At 38.0% G+C, this 17,953-nt stretch overlaps 1 protein-coding gene across 1 annotated transcript in view; it reads right to left on the minus strand.

The window, feature by feature from the left end:
• Positions 1–1,463: 1,463 nt before the first annotated feature.
• Positions 1,464–17,953, minus strand: part of Nek10 (NIMA related kinase 10) — a 171,625-nt gene continuing 155,135 nt past the window's right edge. The window contains exons 32-36 of the mRNA XM_048355989.1: positions 14,857–14,967; positions 6,425–6,533; positions 5,155–5,207; positions 5,017–5,072; positions 1,464–2,365 (exon numbers count right to left, since the gene is read on the minus strand). Of these exons, the coding sequence (XP_048211946.1) occupies positions 2,317–2,365; positions 5,017–5,072; positions 5,155–5,207; positions 6,425–6,533; positions 14,857–14,967 (378 nt within the window). The 3' untranslated portion in view covers positions 1,464–2,316. The remainder of the gene's footprint in view (positions 2,366–5,016; positions 5,073–5,154; positions 5,208–6,424; positions 6,534–14,856; positions 14,968–17,953) is intronic.

Below are 17,953 nucleotides of genomic sequence, written 5' to 3' on the forward strand. Positions count from 1 at the left end.
GGAGATGGGGACACACTGATTATACAGCTTGCAGGAGAACACAAACAGAGCACCTTCGTTATTTTAGTAAAGCAATATGTCTGTCAGAACACTCTGTGGAAAAGGATGCTCATTTGCTTATTTTTGTTAATTCTTACTAGTTTCTAGCATAATAACTGCCGTTCTTGTGGTCTAAAATATTTAAATAAAAACATTTTATAGTGGTCAACTGAACACATTCAAAACACCTGACATGAATCATTATTTTTTCTCATGAAGTTGTGACTTCCAAAGGCCATTTCCTTCTTAATTCTGTTGACTAAATATTATCATTTCAAAGAGAATTTGATTGCTTTGTCCCACAGTTTTGTTCATTCTAAATATGGGCTCCTGGCTCAATTAGAATCATCTGTGACCCTCTAGGACTATACACCTCCTACAAGGAGAGAAAATCTGCTCTTTCCACACAATAAAAGACATAAGGAATGACAGAACACATTCAAAGTAAGTTAGAATAGAAATAAGATTTTCCTCTGGGTAGATCAACAACCTTTCAATTTTGTGTGTGAACTTCAGATGTAGACAGAATTGGTTTAAACGCTGAATAAAATATTTCATTATTGTATTTGCATACTAATACTTAAACTTATCACGTCTCGGTTAGTATTTTGGCTTAAAGGCAAAGATTGATTGATCAGAAATCCTCAAAGGCATTCATGAATGATTAAGAGGAATTTGGTTACCATTTAAGTGTTAAATACACAAAGTTTAAAAAAATGGTATAGAGGGGCTGGGGATATAGCCTAGTGGCAAGAGTGCCTGCCTCGGATACACGAGGCCCTAGGTTCGATTCCCCAGCACCACATATACAGAAAACGGCCAGAAGCGGTGCTGTGGCTCAAGTGGCAGAGTGCTAGCCTTGAGCGGGAAGAAGCCAGGGACAGTGCTCAGGCCCTGAGTCCAAGGCCCACAACTGGCCAAAAAAAAAAAAATGGTATAGAATTCACAGTAAGCAGTTTTGCATATTGTACAGAAATATGACACTGTGTTTCAACTACTGTAAATATAATGAACTAAATCCTATATGACCAAGCTAAAATATACACCAATGTATTTAAATATAACTGAATGCTTCGAGAACTAAATAAAAAGTATATCAGCTGCCAAGTGACTAATAATATAGAACAGATTGTTCTTTAGGAGGACACAAGTGTGGTATGACTTGACCTGAGGGTTGCTCTCCTGACTGTGTAGCAGAGGAATAAGAAGCCAGCTGAAAGAATCAGGTTCACTCTAATAAGAAGGAAGAAAGTCCCCGTCATAAATTCTTCCTGCATACAGATGGAAGGCTGTTGACACTCTGATTTCTCTTCCTTTGGGCTATTATCAATGAGCGAAGAAGGAATTCATATTTTATCATACAGCTCACATTCTGTTCAGATCTGTACACAACAAAATTTTATTTTGAACGTAGGTAATTTTAATCAGGGGGACTAAAAATAAGGAATTTTCCATCTTTCATAGATTCTATGAATTCTTCAAAGTGCTCTTCAGAATTTGATTAGCAGCAAAGCATCAATCTAAGCAAAACTTCCCTCCATCCCTCAGATACATATACACATACATATAAACACTGTACATTAAAATAATCTATTAGTCTAATATAAATCTGACAATTTGACAGTTTCCCAGAAGCTGTGCAAGGTTATAAATACTGTCTACATTGTATCATAGTTCAAGACCACTAGCACCCAAGTGGTTTAGTGAGAACCAATCCTTTGCTTCTTTTAATTATCTATTTTAAGTTTTCTTTTAAGATTAAAAAAAATGAGAGAGACAGCAAATCACCTGATCTATCTATCATTTTGGGTGCTATAATTTTCTTTATCTCAAACTATTTTTTACACATAGAAGGCTAGATACTTTCAAAAATAGTTTTTAGCAATCCTGAGTATAAAATGTACCTTTGAAAAATATGACAAGTTTAAAAAAATAGGGAGGAAAGTTCTGTGTGAGTCCCCCCACCCACCACCTCTTCCCATCAATTCTGCAGTGTTTTCTCCCAGAAGCACATTGACAGCCCTGCCCTCTTGTCTATAATTCATACTGAGAACAGAGAGCCCCAAGCCATGTAGCTGCTCCCCATTCCATCCCAACAGAACCCCCAAATAAAGGTTCTGCAGGCCCCATAGAAGTTTGGTGTTTGTTTGTTGTTGTTGTTGTTTTCTCTTCCACGCCCTTTAGCAACATCCAGTCCTTGGGCATCTTGAAGTGGTGGTTGAAGTCCAGAACTTGAACTTCACTGGGGAAACCAAGTCCATTCAAATTGCAGCATTTTCATCTTTTGGTTGGGAGATTCTTGGTCCCCCATGGATAGGAGTGATATCTAAAAGATTCAAAAGGTTCCTGGAGTCACAAATATTTCCATGTACAGATTTAATTTCAAAGCAGTATCTCGGGCATATAAGGAAATAAATCACAACTAAAAACACAGTATCTTTATTAGGATGGGAACAGTTTCATGAAAGTGTTCTGTTTTTGCTGAAATTCACTGTTAATATTTCTCAAATTATGAATCCAGTTGAGACTAATAATCCTTTATAGGGCAAAATAAACACTAATTCCAAGTAGTTTGTACTACATTTGCATGCCTAGGTTCATCAGCTATGAGGGAATAAAGTTATGAAAGTTGACTCAATGTAGATTTATATTATCCTGTATGTTATTTCTTAACACACACTTCATCATCATCACCGCTGCCACTGCTGCCATCATCACCATCATATCATTACCACAAAACATTATTGAGTGATTTTAAGCTAAGCACCACTAGAAAAGAAGGACATCCATAATAACTTTGTTATTCAACCCTAGAGTTGTGTACTATCGTTTCAACTTATGTATATATCACCTAGCCAATCATGAAGCCACTAGAGATGGATAAATCTTCCATTTAGATTGTAGAGTTTGCATTTAGTTAGGGCAGAAAATAGAGAGGTGCCTTAATGGACCCATGATGCCAAAAATAAGATTAACCTTACACACCTAGTGTTTCATTGCTCTCTAGTTGAGTTCTACAAAAAATACAAAGATTTTCCTTGCACTTGATCCTGACCCTCTGTGGAAATGCATGTGAAATGGTAACAGTCACTTTGGCCCCACTACGAGCCAAGGGCACTTGACATCAAATGTTGAAAATCAATAAACAGAGACATGCTATCCACAACAGGCTGAGCAGAAAGAGAAAACTGAAAAATAACTCCAGGGATGGCAGGAGTAAAGTGGTTATAGAAATGGTCATTTCTACTAATAATATATCTTTGCAAGATAGGAATTACTCATCATTTCTCTGCAATTGCAAATCACAATGGAACTAAATTTATAAAGGTTGTATTTTGGAAATACATTAGCAAGCCAAAAGAACAAGTAGTTGAATAATCTTGGTGTGATTCATAAGGGGAAAAATTCATTGAAATGAGAGAAGAAGGGGTTGAGGAGGAAAGTATTGGAGATTGAACTAACCTCAGAAAAGAATGTAATTTCCATATAACTACCCTCTTGCTCTTGTAGACTAATTGTTACCTTTAAAGAACACTCTGAAACAGTTTAGAATGTAATCATAACATAGGTTGTACTGTAACTCTAAAACAACTTTGAGCAACAAATAGGAGCTAAGAGTGTAGACGTTTTTGATCAATCCATCTGATAATTCAGCAGTGAGTGACTCCTTGGCAAAGCCAAAACGACTCTTGTGAATAGACATAGTGAGTGATGGAATCCTCTCATCCACAGCACTCCAAAATATACTGTCTGATTCCTAATTGCTCGGCATCGCATTTCTTTTTCTGAGGATCTCTCTGGTGTCTAGAACCTTCTTCATCTACCTTTACAAAAGGCCAGAAATACCAAGGAATCAACACTTCTTGGGAATATGCCTCAGTAACACATAATGACCAGAGAATAACTACCCTGCTTCCCTCTCTCTGAGTTAAGAAACGGAGGTACAAGTTCTACATTAGCTCTAGACCTTATCAGTGGGATCAAACTCCAGTAATCCACAATAGAAATTTGATTGATAATGAAACCTTTATTGAATAACTTCTTCACTCCCTACCACTCTTTCCTGAAATCACTTCTCAAGTAAATGACCTCACTCAAGTGATGCCAACACTGTGCCTAATTTTGAAACTATAGGACTCCAGTGCCAGGCACAAGTGGCTGACACCTGTGATCTTAGCTACTCAGGAAGCTGAGATATGAGGATCATGGTTCTAAGCCGGCCAGACAAGGATATCCATAAGATTCTTATCTCAACTAAGTACCAAAAGAAGCTGGAAGTGGAGATATGGCTCAAGTGGTAAAGTGTTAGCTTTGAGCACAAAAGCTCAAGGACACCACCCAGGCCCTAAGACTGGCAAAAATTTTATTTTATATATATATATGTATATATATATATATGAATCCAGAATATATAAATATGAATCCAGAATCAGATTAAAATAGATCAAATAAGCATATAGCTTATCCCCAATAAATTGAAGCAAATGGCAACACTTGAAAGCAAAGGCCCTTAACTTTGACACATCTGAAATTCACCTGAAGTAGTGATTCTTCCTTTACTTGTATTTTTCCCCTAGCACTCTATAAATAGTGTTTAGAATTTAGTGAAAGGAATCTGAATTTCCAGATCTTCTAAAATGGAATAGGTAAATATTTAATTTTAAAATCCAGTCTAGAAATGTTTTCCCCTTTAATTATACTCAATATTTTTGTAGGAGTCAATTACTACTACGTGACCACTTTTTGTTTCAAAAACACCTGTGTCTACAAAAAAAAAAAATGTGCAATATATTTTCAACCCAGGTTTGTATCTAGTAAACAAAGGTGTTTTATAAAAGTGTTTAAAAAATAAATAAAGTGTTTAAAAGGAAAGTTTTAAAAGAAAATGCATTCCAGAAGTAAAGATAAAGAAAAGAGAGCTGCTCTCTGATGATCTCCTTTCATTTTCCACATTTGAAAACAAACTCCAGACCTCACCTGTTAGATGTAAAATTGTAATAGCCACTCTCCTCTAGGACTTCTTCAATCACAGTCTAAAATTGAAAAATAAATTATGTTAGTATTGAATTAAAGGCAACAATACCAAATCATTTAGAGGCACTGTAAAGGCCTCACCTGCATTTGTTCATATGTTATTCCCTCTTCCAAATCAAAGCTAGTGGGTAGACCTGAAACAGATAAATTACAGAAAATCTGACATTCGCTTCACATTTTCTTTTACATACTTTATTGGCAAGTATTAGTTCAACTTCAGTGAAAATAGGTCTTTCATTCACTAGCATATATTAACTGTACAAAATAATGGGCTCTGCTGTTTTCGCGGTAAGTGTGTACTGGCGACATCTGGTTTGCTTGCTTACAGTTGGTATGTTATAAGCACTTGAGCCATGCCTCCAGCCCTGCCTTTTGCTGGTTATTTTAGAGATGCAGTCTCATTCCTTTTTTTGGACTGGATTCCAACTGCAATTAGCCAGTAAAATGCTAAAGGTCAAGCAAATGCTTGCTCACGAAGAGGGTAGGGTAGGGCAGAGTGGGGTAGGGTAGGGTAGGAGAGCAGGAGGACAGGAGGAGGGAGGAGGGGGAGGAGAAAGGAGAGGGAAAGGAAGAAGGGGGAGAGAGAAGGAGAGAGGGAGAAGGAAGGAGAGAGAGAAAGAGAGGGAGAGAAAGGGAGAAGGGGGAGAGGGAGAGGGAAAGGGAGATGGAGGGTGAAAAAGGACAGGGAGAAGGAAGAGGGAGAAAGGCGAGAAGGGAAGGAAAGGGGAGAGTGGGGGTGGGGGAGAAGGAGGAGAAGGAAAATGGAGAATTTGTCCTGTCAACTACAAAATGGGTGAGCTGAGGTTTGAATCACAGCATACAGCATTCAGGTTTCCAGACTTTATGCCTTTAATCTGTCTACTATCCCTTCCTGTTTGAAATTTATGCCTGAAATAAAAGAATTAAATACATCTAATGTAGATTCTTCAGGCAAGTTTCAGGCCTTCTCCATTTTGAAAATTTGAGCTTCCCAATTCTGGTTCTTCTCTAGAAGCTTTGGGACATTTGACCTCTCATTATCGGATAAGCAAGATTCAATAAAAGGAAATTAGCTCAGGCATACAACTTCTGCTGTTTGTTTACTGCATTAATAAATTATCAAGGCAGCTGACACAGCTGGGAAGATGAATCTCAGGGAATCTCTAGATTCTTACTATATATCCCTTCCAGCTATGGCCATATGACAACAAAAATAAGCTCCATTTTTCTTTTAAGTTGAAAATACTGTTTTAGAATTAGCTATTGATTCAAACTGTGTGTGTGCGCACGCACGCACGTGCATATACACATGCACGCACAAGTACGTGCATACATGTGTTTAAGCCAGGTTACTCACGTTAACAACCATTACCTGTTTGGTCATTTGGGGACAAGCTGTTTCCTTCTGATGAATGATGTAATAAATGGTAATCTGCTGTAAAAAAGTTAGGCTCAATTGGTTCTGGAGATCCTTGAGATAACTGAAATAGAAGGAAAAAATAAAAGCACAAACAAAATTTATTTTATATTCAGAAGCAAAAGACAGGAGACCTCTGTGTAGGATTTTCCACTGCTGGAACTATGTCTCTGCACAGAAATTTAATACTCTGTGGTTTTCTATCCCTTACAAATAGATAAACATTTTCCTTCCAAAAGAAATTTGAAGCAGGCAAATTATGGTGAAAGCAAGTTAGACAATTCCCTGGTCACATGAATATATATATATACATATATATATATATTTCATAGCTTTGTGAGCAGAATAAAAATGGAGAACAGTTGATAGGCTTTGTAAGAGCAAAATAAAGATGGATAGAAAAATAATGACATGGGCCTGGGCCATGAAGATGTTATTTTTAATCAGGCGTAGGAGGAATAAACTCCAATTATTCAACAGAACAATATGTTTAGTCCAAATCACAATCCTGTTTTATGCATCTGCTTTGAACAATATCTTCTTGTGGAAACAAGGAAAAACAAGTTTCTTAATAGATTTTTCTAAATTACTGCTAATTAATTTTAATCTCCAAGCATTATTTCATATCATTCTGAAGAAAGGAATATTTCAACCAATGGCAGAATTTATTAAGGTTCCAATTATTTAACGTCCTCTAGAGCTGAACTTTATATTGGAATTTTAAGCTAATAAATATTTTTTCAACTTCTTTCACCTCCAATATCAACCAGTACTTGGGTAGGGCAAGTTTTACCATCAGAGTTAATGTAATACATTGGAAAATAGCAAATATTAATAAACCGGAAGCAAATGGTATAAACTATGTTACTTGGGGTACATGCACTCTGCTCATGAGTTAAAACATATCATTGCCCAACCACATGGGAAAACTGGCAGAATATACTATAATTAAATGCCTATCCTGTGATCCAGGGAGCTCACCCTTGAATACATACATGCAGGAAATGAATACTTCCATCCATCAAAAGCCAAACACAAAAACACTCACAGCACCTTATTCATACTAACTGAAAAGTAGAGAAATCTCAGTGGTCACAGACAGAAGAGATATGTAATAGTGTGGCTCACAGAATGGAATCCTGTAGAGCAATAAAAAGAACAAACTAGGAATACTGGATAAAGGAATACAAAGAACATGACTGTACTTACACACATTCTCACTACTAGGTAAAGTCAATTGATAGCAACATAAATCAGGTAATGGCTACATTGTGACAAGGGTGTAGCATGGCCAGAAAGGAGCCCTCTTTGGGTTAGAAATGCTCTCTATATTGATGGGCAGGGGTGATCAAATGGTCATGTATATGTAAAAGTAAATGGAAAAATGTGGGTGTGGGTCTGTGCTCGTGTGCCCACATGCTAGTGTGCACACACATACCTTCCCTGCATTCTAACCCTTAAAAACACTTCACATCAGCAAGTCATAGCTGAGTATTCCATTACTGTACTTCAAATATTATATATACAAATCACGTGCTTTTCAGTCTCCATGTTACCAAATATCTACAACATTAAAGAAAAATGATTCTCTCTTTGTCTATCTGCCTGCCTGTGTGCCTCTCCCTCCCTCTCCTCCCCACCTCTCTCTCTTTGTGGCAGTCCTGGGACTTGAGCTCTAGGCCTGGGCACTATCCCTAAACTTTTTTTGTTCAAGGTTAGCACTCTATCACTTAAGCACCACTTCATTTCTGGCTTTTTGGTGGTTAATTGGAGATAAGAATCTCATGGACTTTCCTGCCTAGGCTGTCTTTGAATTTCAAACCTCAGATCTCAGCCTCCTGACTAGGTAGGACTACAAGCATGAGACATTGTTGCCCGGATCCATTCTTTTTTCTTGAAATTTTATTTTTCTTACTTCAGAGACACATGATAAATTTAATAACCCATTTGTAATCCAACAGGAATGTAAAACTGCAACATACTGTATGTAATAAGGAGACCTCAGAAACACTATAAAATTTTTTCTTCTCCTTGCCACAGATAGGGTGCCAGGAAGGTTGCCCTAAGAATTCTGCATTTCACCAGGCATCAATGGCTCACACATGTAATCCTAGCTACTCAAGAGGCTGAGATCCGAGGATCATGATTCAAAGCCAGTCAGGGCAAGAAAGTTTGAGACTCTTATGTCCATTAAGCACCAAAACTCCAGAAGTGGAGTTGTAGCTCGAGTAGTAGAGTGCTAACCTTGAACAAAAAAGCTCAGGGACAGCACACAAGCCCTGGGACCAACACCAAATAAAAATAAAGAGCTCTGCATTTCTTATATCCTGACTAGCACATCACTCTAAGCCTCTTAATATTTCTTATGATGCTGAAATTTATTTCCTGGTATTAACTTTCAAATGAGTTCAGATAAGAGATTACTTTTTGTATGGTTGAGTATAGGAGTCATTTGGCTGATTGAAAGCTTCGTCCTAATTATAGAAATCATATCCAACTTCATTATTAAGTATATCTTGGAATTGTGAGATTTCATAGCTAAGGAAGACTTTTAAAGCCTCAAAAAAAGGTCTGTTTTTTGCAGAGGCGAGACTATCATCTGAGATGATGAGAACAAGTGTTGGGTTTTTTTTTTTGCTGGCAATTTTAAAATTTGAAGATAGTCTATGTCATTTTAGCAATCCTCTTTACCTTAAGAAGATCCTTAAAAAGATAGATCAAAGGTAAAGGCAAGGACCAAAATTAGCCAGAAAGTTCACAGCCCGTTTTTTTTGCAGTTTAGCTTCTAGATGTGAACGTTCATTTGGCCAGTTGTGTGTTACTGAGCCCAGTGGTATGACGTAGAGCAGTGAGTGGGTATGATCTGGTTTTTGGAATACTTGTCATCTGACCAGGAAATGTGGCCAAAGTATGAGCAACAAGAGGGCAGGAGAATTGTTTTTACAATATGTGAAGCCGAGTACCAGTGGCTCACACCTGTCATCCTAGCTACTTAGGAGTCTAAACATCTAAGAATTGTAGTTCAAATACAGCCCAGGCCAAAACAAAACAAAAAAAAGCCTGCAAGATTCTTACTTCAAATTAACTACCAAGAAGTGGAGCTGTGGTTTGGGTGGTAGAGCATTAGCTTTGAACACAAATCCTCAGGTAGAGAGCCCAGGCCCTGAGTTCAAGCCTCAGGACCAGCAGAGGAAAGAAAAAGGTTGGTGTGAAGGCATTGGACTGGGAGGAACCAGTAATTAAATTCTAAAAGCAAATAAACTAAACTTGTGACCTTTTTTATTTTAAAAAACTTTTTAACATTTACATGTATACAATGAAGTTTATTAATCTATTACCAGTTTTAAATTGTCCAGTCTTACCTCATTCGTATCTCCTCCATTCTCTCCCTACCTATGTCTGTCCAATACTCTGAAAGTGGACAAGAAATACTGTACAACATTTAGTGTCATCCATATGGATCTTGAAAACTAAAGGTTTTTTTCTTTTAGAAAGAACAACCATATAAATAACCCACCTATGAGAGGTTATTGATTCCTTAATAAAAAAAAATATGCCATCAATTTTTGTATTTTCCTGGTGATCTCATAAACACATTTTTAAAACATTTTTAGACTAAGTTAAAAAGGAATAAGTCCATATATTGAAAATAGGTGATATTTGTAAGCTTTTATCGACAGCAACCTCTTTCCTCCTTTCTCTTCTTCTCATTCCTCCTCTCCTCATGCCTTCTCTTCTCCCTACTTCTAGCCATTTATAGAAAATATGTCACTTTTTCCTGTAAAATTTTTCAGTATGGATTTTGCAGATTACTTAATAGTGTCATTTAGTATGATCTCTTATTCCCTGTATTTGCGCTTGAGATAGACCAGGAGACAGCAATATTTTTTTTGCCATAGCACATGCCTCTAATGAAGCTACAAGGAGGCTGTACGGAGGAGGATGGCAGACAAAGACCAGCCATAGACAAAACCAAGATCTTACCTGAAAAATAACTAAACAAAAAGGACTGGGGCCTAGCTGAAGGGATAAAGCACCTGCTTAGCAAGCACTACCAAAAACAAGTTATATAGCAAATATCTTTGGTTAGGAGGCCAAATGGTTTCTTTCTGTCTTGGCTACTTAGCTGAGTCTATCATATGCCATATGAAACCATAGCTTCTTTTGTTGATGATCCTCTTGTAGCCCCTTCCTGTGGTTGTCCCAGTGCTATTATCACTGTATCTCATCTGAGTACCCTATATATACTATATATACTGGTATTAGAACTAGGGAAGTGAAAGGGAATAACAAAATTGAGAGACAAAGGATGAAAAGACAAACGACTCCAAAAGCAATACTTGCAAAACCATTTGGTGTAAACCAACTGAATAACTCATGAGGGGAGAGGGAAAGGGGGAGGGGGAAGGGGGAAGGAGGGAGGAGGTAACAAACAGTACAAGGCCTAACATATGAAACTGTAACCTCTCTATACATCACTTTGACAGTAAATAAGAAAGAAAAAAAAGCCAAAAAAATTGTTTAAAAGAACTAGGGAAGTGAAAAGGAATATCAAAATCGAGGGACAACATATAAAAAGACAAACAACTCCAAAAGGAATACCTGCAAAATCATTTGGTGTAAACCAACTGAACTCCTCATGGGGGGAGAGAAATGGGGGGAGAGGAGAATGTGGGAGGAGATAACAAATAGTACAAGAAATGTACCCATGGCCTTACGTATGAAACTGTAACCTCTCTGTACATCACTTTGACAATACATAAGTAATTATTTTTAAGTAGTCATACCAATATGTAAGTGAATATAAGAAAATAAGATTGCATTTGAAATATCAGGCAGCATGACAGATTGACTTGAGGATTAGAGTTTTCTGGCTTACAATTTAGAGGCTCATCAGATGTAAATATCAGCTTTAGAATAGCACAGCAGAGAGACTGGGTCTCCATCAAGTGGCCTCCCATGTCAATCTGCCTCTCTGTTTGTGATTTCAGCAGCTATGGGTCATCTTATCTTCATTCATCTTTATTTATAGATGAAGAATGCAAAACTGTAGTAGGCATTATTCCTCCAATAGTTAATAACTGAAGTACTTGTATCATGAAAAAATGCTTCTATTCATCAACAGAGAGGCAAAAAAGGAATAGGCAATTGATTCTTTCCTTTCATTCACAAGTTTTGAAAAAAGGAATGGGTTTCTTAGCATCCTCCACAGATAATCTATGAGAGATCTTTTTTATGTCTCTTCTATAGTATCATTAGAAACTCCTGGATTTAAACATTATTTAGCGCTTTCAATCCACTGTGGGAAATATTTTTAGAGATGTGCCATAGATAGACAGTAAGAACTACTTCCAGTTGGCTCCTGAATCTGTGTGTGTGTGTGTGTTCATACATGCATGCATGCACACACACCCATGCACATGTGTATGGGTATTGAGCCCAGGGGTCGGGCATACAAGGCAAGCACTCAATACCAGGTAGGTAGAGCCCTCAGCCCTCTGAGTCTGATAGATGCTCAGTAATGTGCGACAGCACCCATGCTATGTTCTCTGTTATGTCAAGATATGCCATGCAACCTCCTGCTAAAGGTCTATCAGATTTCTCCACGGAATCACGAGTAAGAACTCATTGATAACTGGTTTGTTTCTAGGACATTTTCTAAACATATTTTAAAAGTTTGTATCTTCTAAAGAGAGTTATCCCAAATTTGTACTCACAATGATACTTTCAACACTAATTTGAATTAATCTCTTCTATCTTGCTTGTCTTTCTCTTTTTCCCCCAAGATGAAAATCCTAGTTCCCAAAGCCCCATGTATAATTATCCAATTGCTTTATCCCCCTCCAGCCAAGACTCAGAGGACTGGACTGCAAACCACCTTGGATGAGCTTTAAATAAAGAGCTTAACTGCTTAGAAAAAGGCTTTTGAAGATTTTATTCTTCTATATATCCCACTGGGTCTTAGTCCATTAATAAGTGGGCATTGTCTTTCCATAATGACTCCTTCAACTGGACACATGAGGTCCCTGCCTGTCAGAAAAAGAGAAAAGGAAATGCCAAGTATATCTTCCATGCTGTCCCACTTACTGGTGCCCCAGTCCTGGGTGGGGGGCCCACTAACTGACCACTCCTAACTGGCCACTCTTCTAGGTTCAGCAGATGAAAAACCCATTTCCAAACACAGAAGATTACAATGAAAAGATGACACCAGAAATGGGGAAGGGAGATCACAACTTCTCATTTAAGTTTGGTAAAGCCAGGAGATCTTTCCACATTCATAAAGAAATACATGAATATATTGTGCATCAACCTACTTTGACAAGAATATATAACATCATATAAAGAATATATACATGTTGAAGATATTCTATATTCACTAATTGTACATTCAGCACCTACCACATGTCTGGAACTATGTGAGACCTTGAGGAATCAGAGAGGAACAAAACTCCTCTGACTCCCACTCACTTGGAGAGAACCAGAAATATAAAGCAGATTTAAAAGCTATTTCAAACACAACAGTGCAAAAGTGTTTCAGGCATAGAGCAAGGGGAATTTGATTCTAGGTGGGGAAAATTGTAGAATGTTTTTATGGGGAAGCTGACTTCTGTATTTGGTGGTAAAGGACAGAATCACTTCAACATCACATTGAAGGTTAATTCTTTAGCACACAGGCGGTGAGGCTCACTTCCCCAATCAGGGAGGTAAACACCTGATGGTATAACCATCTTCCTGGCACTAGCCTGGAGCAGCTGGTGGGCCTCCCCTCTGCTGATTGGCTACAGCTGGGCATCTCCCTTTCCCAGCCTGAGGGTCAGTAGTGGGCACCCCATGGACTTCTGCCGCTTATATCAGAGAAGGAGACCTTAGCATCCTTCATAACAGAGTTTGATTTACCTCTAAACCCAGCTGGGAACAGGGCTAAGTCTATCTCCCTGAGCCCCCACATCTGAGCTCCCGATCTCCTCTACCATGCTGTCCACTCCCCTTTCCTTTCCCAAACTGGAAGAGATAGAAGCACTCTAGTAAGATGACATGGCAGAGGAGAAAGCCCAGGACAGTCTAAGAAAAGGAAATGTCTTTGCTGTAGATTAAGGGATGTAAAATAAAAGCCAACCCCGTGTAATAAAGAAGACTATGGTTTGCTTTAAGGACATGAACCAAAGAAAAAGCACGGAGCGAGGCAGTGGCAGAGCAGCCTATGTACATCAGCGTGCCACATACGCTTTTATCTCATAAAACCAGGATTTCTGCTGGCATAAATCTATGTACACTGGATTACTCTGAATGCTCCTTTAATAAGAATAGAAAAACCAAGCAATGTGTAAGCTTTTGTGGAATATTTGAGCTTCTGTTTTAGAAATGTATTGATTAGTATTCAGGATAAAGTCTGTAAATAAGTATGATCAAATCAGTCCCTACCTCTGCTTCCCTCTCATCTCCTCTATAGCCATCGTGCATGGCTACATTTCCGACACTGGAAGGGAATCCTGCCCTCTAGCTTCTAATGAGATGTGTTTCTGTCTTGCTTACCAGAGCTCAATCTACTTACCATGGAGACTACCATAAGTCCTGAATGATGAGTGACTTTATGCCTAAGATTAGTTCCATTAAAGGAAAAAGAAATTGCCAAAGGAAAGTTTGTTGGTAGCATGACTATGCCGAAATTTAAGGATACGTGGAAGCTTTTCTCAAAATGTGAAAATGTTGGGGGAACCCCAGCATCCTTACCCAGGAGATCCCCAACTGACCATGCCTTGAGTCTTTCAGAGAAAGAAAGATGTGGCCACTTCTGGACCAAGGACTCTCCTCTCACACAAAGTTGTGCTACAGGAGGCAAAGATATGACTTCATTTCTTCATATCTGGCTCATTTAGGTATTAGATTCTGTATGGATGAATACAAATATTAGCAAGCACCCCAAAAAGGGAATAGTGAAGATGGAAATAACTTTAGAACTAGTTCATTCAGCCCTCATAAATGATCAGAAACATGGCCTCATAATGAACTGACATCTTCAGAGAGGCAAAGCTCAATTTAGAAGCTGTGTTAGACTCTTCTATTAAATATTAAGCTGAAATCCTAAAATAGTCTAAAATATATACATATATCTTAAAGATAATTTATACTGTTTTAGCACTGGGGTATACCATCTATTCTTAGGGAAACATCAATCATACTGAGAAGATATCTCTGCTAGTCATCTAAAGTAATGGTCACAGAAATAAAGATGAGAAACCAGAGGCAAAGACGTGCCCTCAATTTGGTGTCTTAAGCAGTGACAATTCCCTGTCATAGAGTACAGAGCTTAAGGTGCAAAGAGGTGCGAGGTATAACTAGGAATATGTTCTTGTTGGCTGAAGAATTCCTTTAAATGGGATACATACCTTTTTGATTTCAGACTTCAAATTACAAGGGTTACTCTGCTGGCTGAAGAGGGATTTCTTGAATCTCTCTATAACCCTTCTTTTCAAATTGTGATGCAAAGCTGGAGGAAGCTGTATAAATGAGAAAACATCATTATAACCAAAGTCTCAATATGGCATTGCTAACTACCAGAAAGCATCCGCTAAAGGCCAGTCTAACAAGTTACCAGAGAAGGCTGAATAAGAATTGAACTTCGATTCCAAATTAGCATGGTATGCTATCACTTTGCATCCTCTGATACAGAAGGAATAAATTATACTGCCTACTATATATTTTATCATTGCTACACTTCTATTCCTTTTCCTGTAACAAATAAATCATTTACTAATTGCATACATATATTAAACTTGATAAAGACCGCCTTGACAGGAAGTGTGTTTAATCGAACGTTTAGGTGTTCAGGACCTGACCAGGACCTTGCCAAAGGCCCCACCTGTGGCCCTGGTGCTAAAAGATCTGTTGCTGTATACCAGGAAACACAGACCTGTATCTGTTCACAGAGAGCTGCCTGGGAGGGCTCCTACAAATGCAGCTACACCCAAAGTGAAGTGGGGACCCATGGTAATGAGCAACATAGGCTGAATCTGTGCTTATTAGAGACTGGCCAGGGTACATTTTGAGTTAATAAGTAAGTAGGGATCACTCTAGAATCTTAGGAAACATGGAAATGGGATGGAAATGGGGATTTCAAAAATCTAACTTGAAGGGCTTTGCAGGTTGGATCCATAAAAGAATTAAAGGTTAAATTAAATTCAAGATCCTGAGAGCAGGGACAGATGCAATGAAGAAAGGATAATGGGGCAAAAACAGGGCTGGAGGTCTTGGGGCTGACATCATGTTTCACTTACACAATGGAGAGATATTTATTTATTTTATTTATTTATTTATTTTGTTGTCAAAGTGATGTACTGAGGGGTTACAGTTACATATGTAAGTTAAATGAGTACATTTCTTGTCATAGCTATTACTCCCTCCCTCATTTTTCTCCCACCTTCCCTCACCCCAACCCCACCCCAGTTGTACAGTTAATTTCCAACATATTGTCTTGTAAGCATCTCTGTCACATTGGTTTGCCCTTTATCCTTTGTCTCACCATTTTGATGTTCCCCTTCACTTCTCTAATTCTGATAAATGTATATACAATACCTAGAGTACCAAAATCAAATACATCAGTAACAACAGGGGATAAACCATAGAAAAGAAAAAAGAATACATTTCACATAGTACATTAAAAATAACAACAATAAAAAAACTCTTGTTTCCATATCTTGGAATTCATCTCACCTAGCATCATCTTATACAATCATATGTACGTAGCTATTGAGCTATTGTGATCCTCTGCTAGGACTATCCTAAACATTTACTAATTATTACCAATGAGGGAAACCATGTATATTTCTTTGGATCTGGCTCACTTCACTTAATATGATTTCTTTCCAAGTCTTTCCACTTTATGGGGAGATCTGGAGGAGGAGGGACAGGTAAGAAAAAATATGGCTAAGTGGGAATACAAATGTAGGGGTAGGAACTCTCTAGATTGAAAAAAGTGAGAATAGAATTCAAAGCTCAGATCAAAAGAAAAAGATATGTGGAGGAGAGGATTCTTTTTTTCTCTTTTTAATTTTTTTAGTTTATTGTAAGGATGATAAACAGGGGGTTACAGTTACATAAATGAGGTCATGAGTACATTTCTTTTGAAATACCTTCCAGACTTCCCTCCAGCTAAGGTTAGTGCCAGGTGAGTACTTTGGGCTAATACTGGGGATGTGCATCATTCTAAGGAAGAGGCAATTTGAAGCCAAGGTATTTCCTCCATCTCTATTCCAGATGGCACAGCCACAAGATCGAACAGTGCCGCCTGACCAAGCCAACTTTGAGCCAGAAATAACATCCAAACTGTCAAATCCAAGAGATCTCAGGGGGGTATGAGTTAATGCAGCGCATTTTATCATATCCTAACTAATATGAGGAATATCTGTCTATCCACTCAAGTTCCATGAGAGATGAAGACATATATAAAATGTAAGAGCAAAGATCAGGATTTGGAAGTTATAATGCCTGGGTTTATAACCAGAGAACCATCGGTTATCACCCCAAATCTGGTAGGAAGCAGGTCCTGTTATGGAGTACTATAATTATAGAACAGAGGAAAACTATGTGAATTAAAATGTTTTTAAAATGCATCTGTGATCCTAAGGCTCCAGTACAAGTAAGTTTCATTCTTCTTCCTAGACATAATTGGACTGTTTTAGAGATAATGAACCCTTCAATATACTTTGAAAGGTTTTATAGTTTCTCAGCACCAGGTCTCTACTGACCTTTCCTTTACCTTGATCCACACTTTATCCATTTCTATACCCACCCCAAAGAGTCATATTTACTGCACTTTCACATGGAATAGGAAGGTAAATTATATAATATGAAATTATGTAATATATAATTATGTAATATGAGCATCACTCAGATCAGCATCACTCAGGATAGATGAGAAGAAAATGAGTAAAAATGATATGTGTGTGTGAAAAATGAGTTAAAGGAATTAGAGTCAAAATAGGCAGTGAGAGGAATATATATATATGCCTACCTTCCCAGCAAGGGGGAAGGGTTGTGATGGTCCCAATAAGGAGAAAGGCCCTGGAATGACTGGATGTAATAGCTCCTGTTTTACACCAAGAAGTTGCTGCTTTCCTGATCAAACACCAGAGGTCAGTGGTAGCCCAGACCATCTAGCTGTGGCTCAATGCATTGCAACATGGGTGTCCAGGGAAATGACTATGACTCAAGTGCTACAACCAACTTTTGAAGGTGTGAAGCATCACAGTGCTCAGGGCCATTATCAACACAGCTGAACTCACTCTGCATCATTGCTATTTCTTTAACTTACTAAGCCTCTGGTTGACTTACTTACTGTTCCTGATGACCTGAATTCATTGCACAAAAGTTCATTCAAGTAAGTTAACATTTGGTCAACTTAATGCTCACACATGAGACCATATTAGAAAGCTATCACATCCTACTGGAATAATTACACAACTGACCATACCCCATCTTTATGCC

The sequence above is a fragment of the Perognathus longimembris genome, chromosome 10 (assembly GCF_023159225.1).
Source record: "Perognathus longimembris pacificus isolate PPM17 chromosome 10, ASM2315922v1, whole genome shotgun sequence".
NCBI lineage: Eukaryota > Metazoa > Chordata > Mammalia > Rodentia > Heteromyidae > Perognathus > Perognathus longimembris.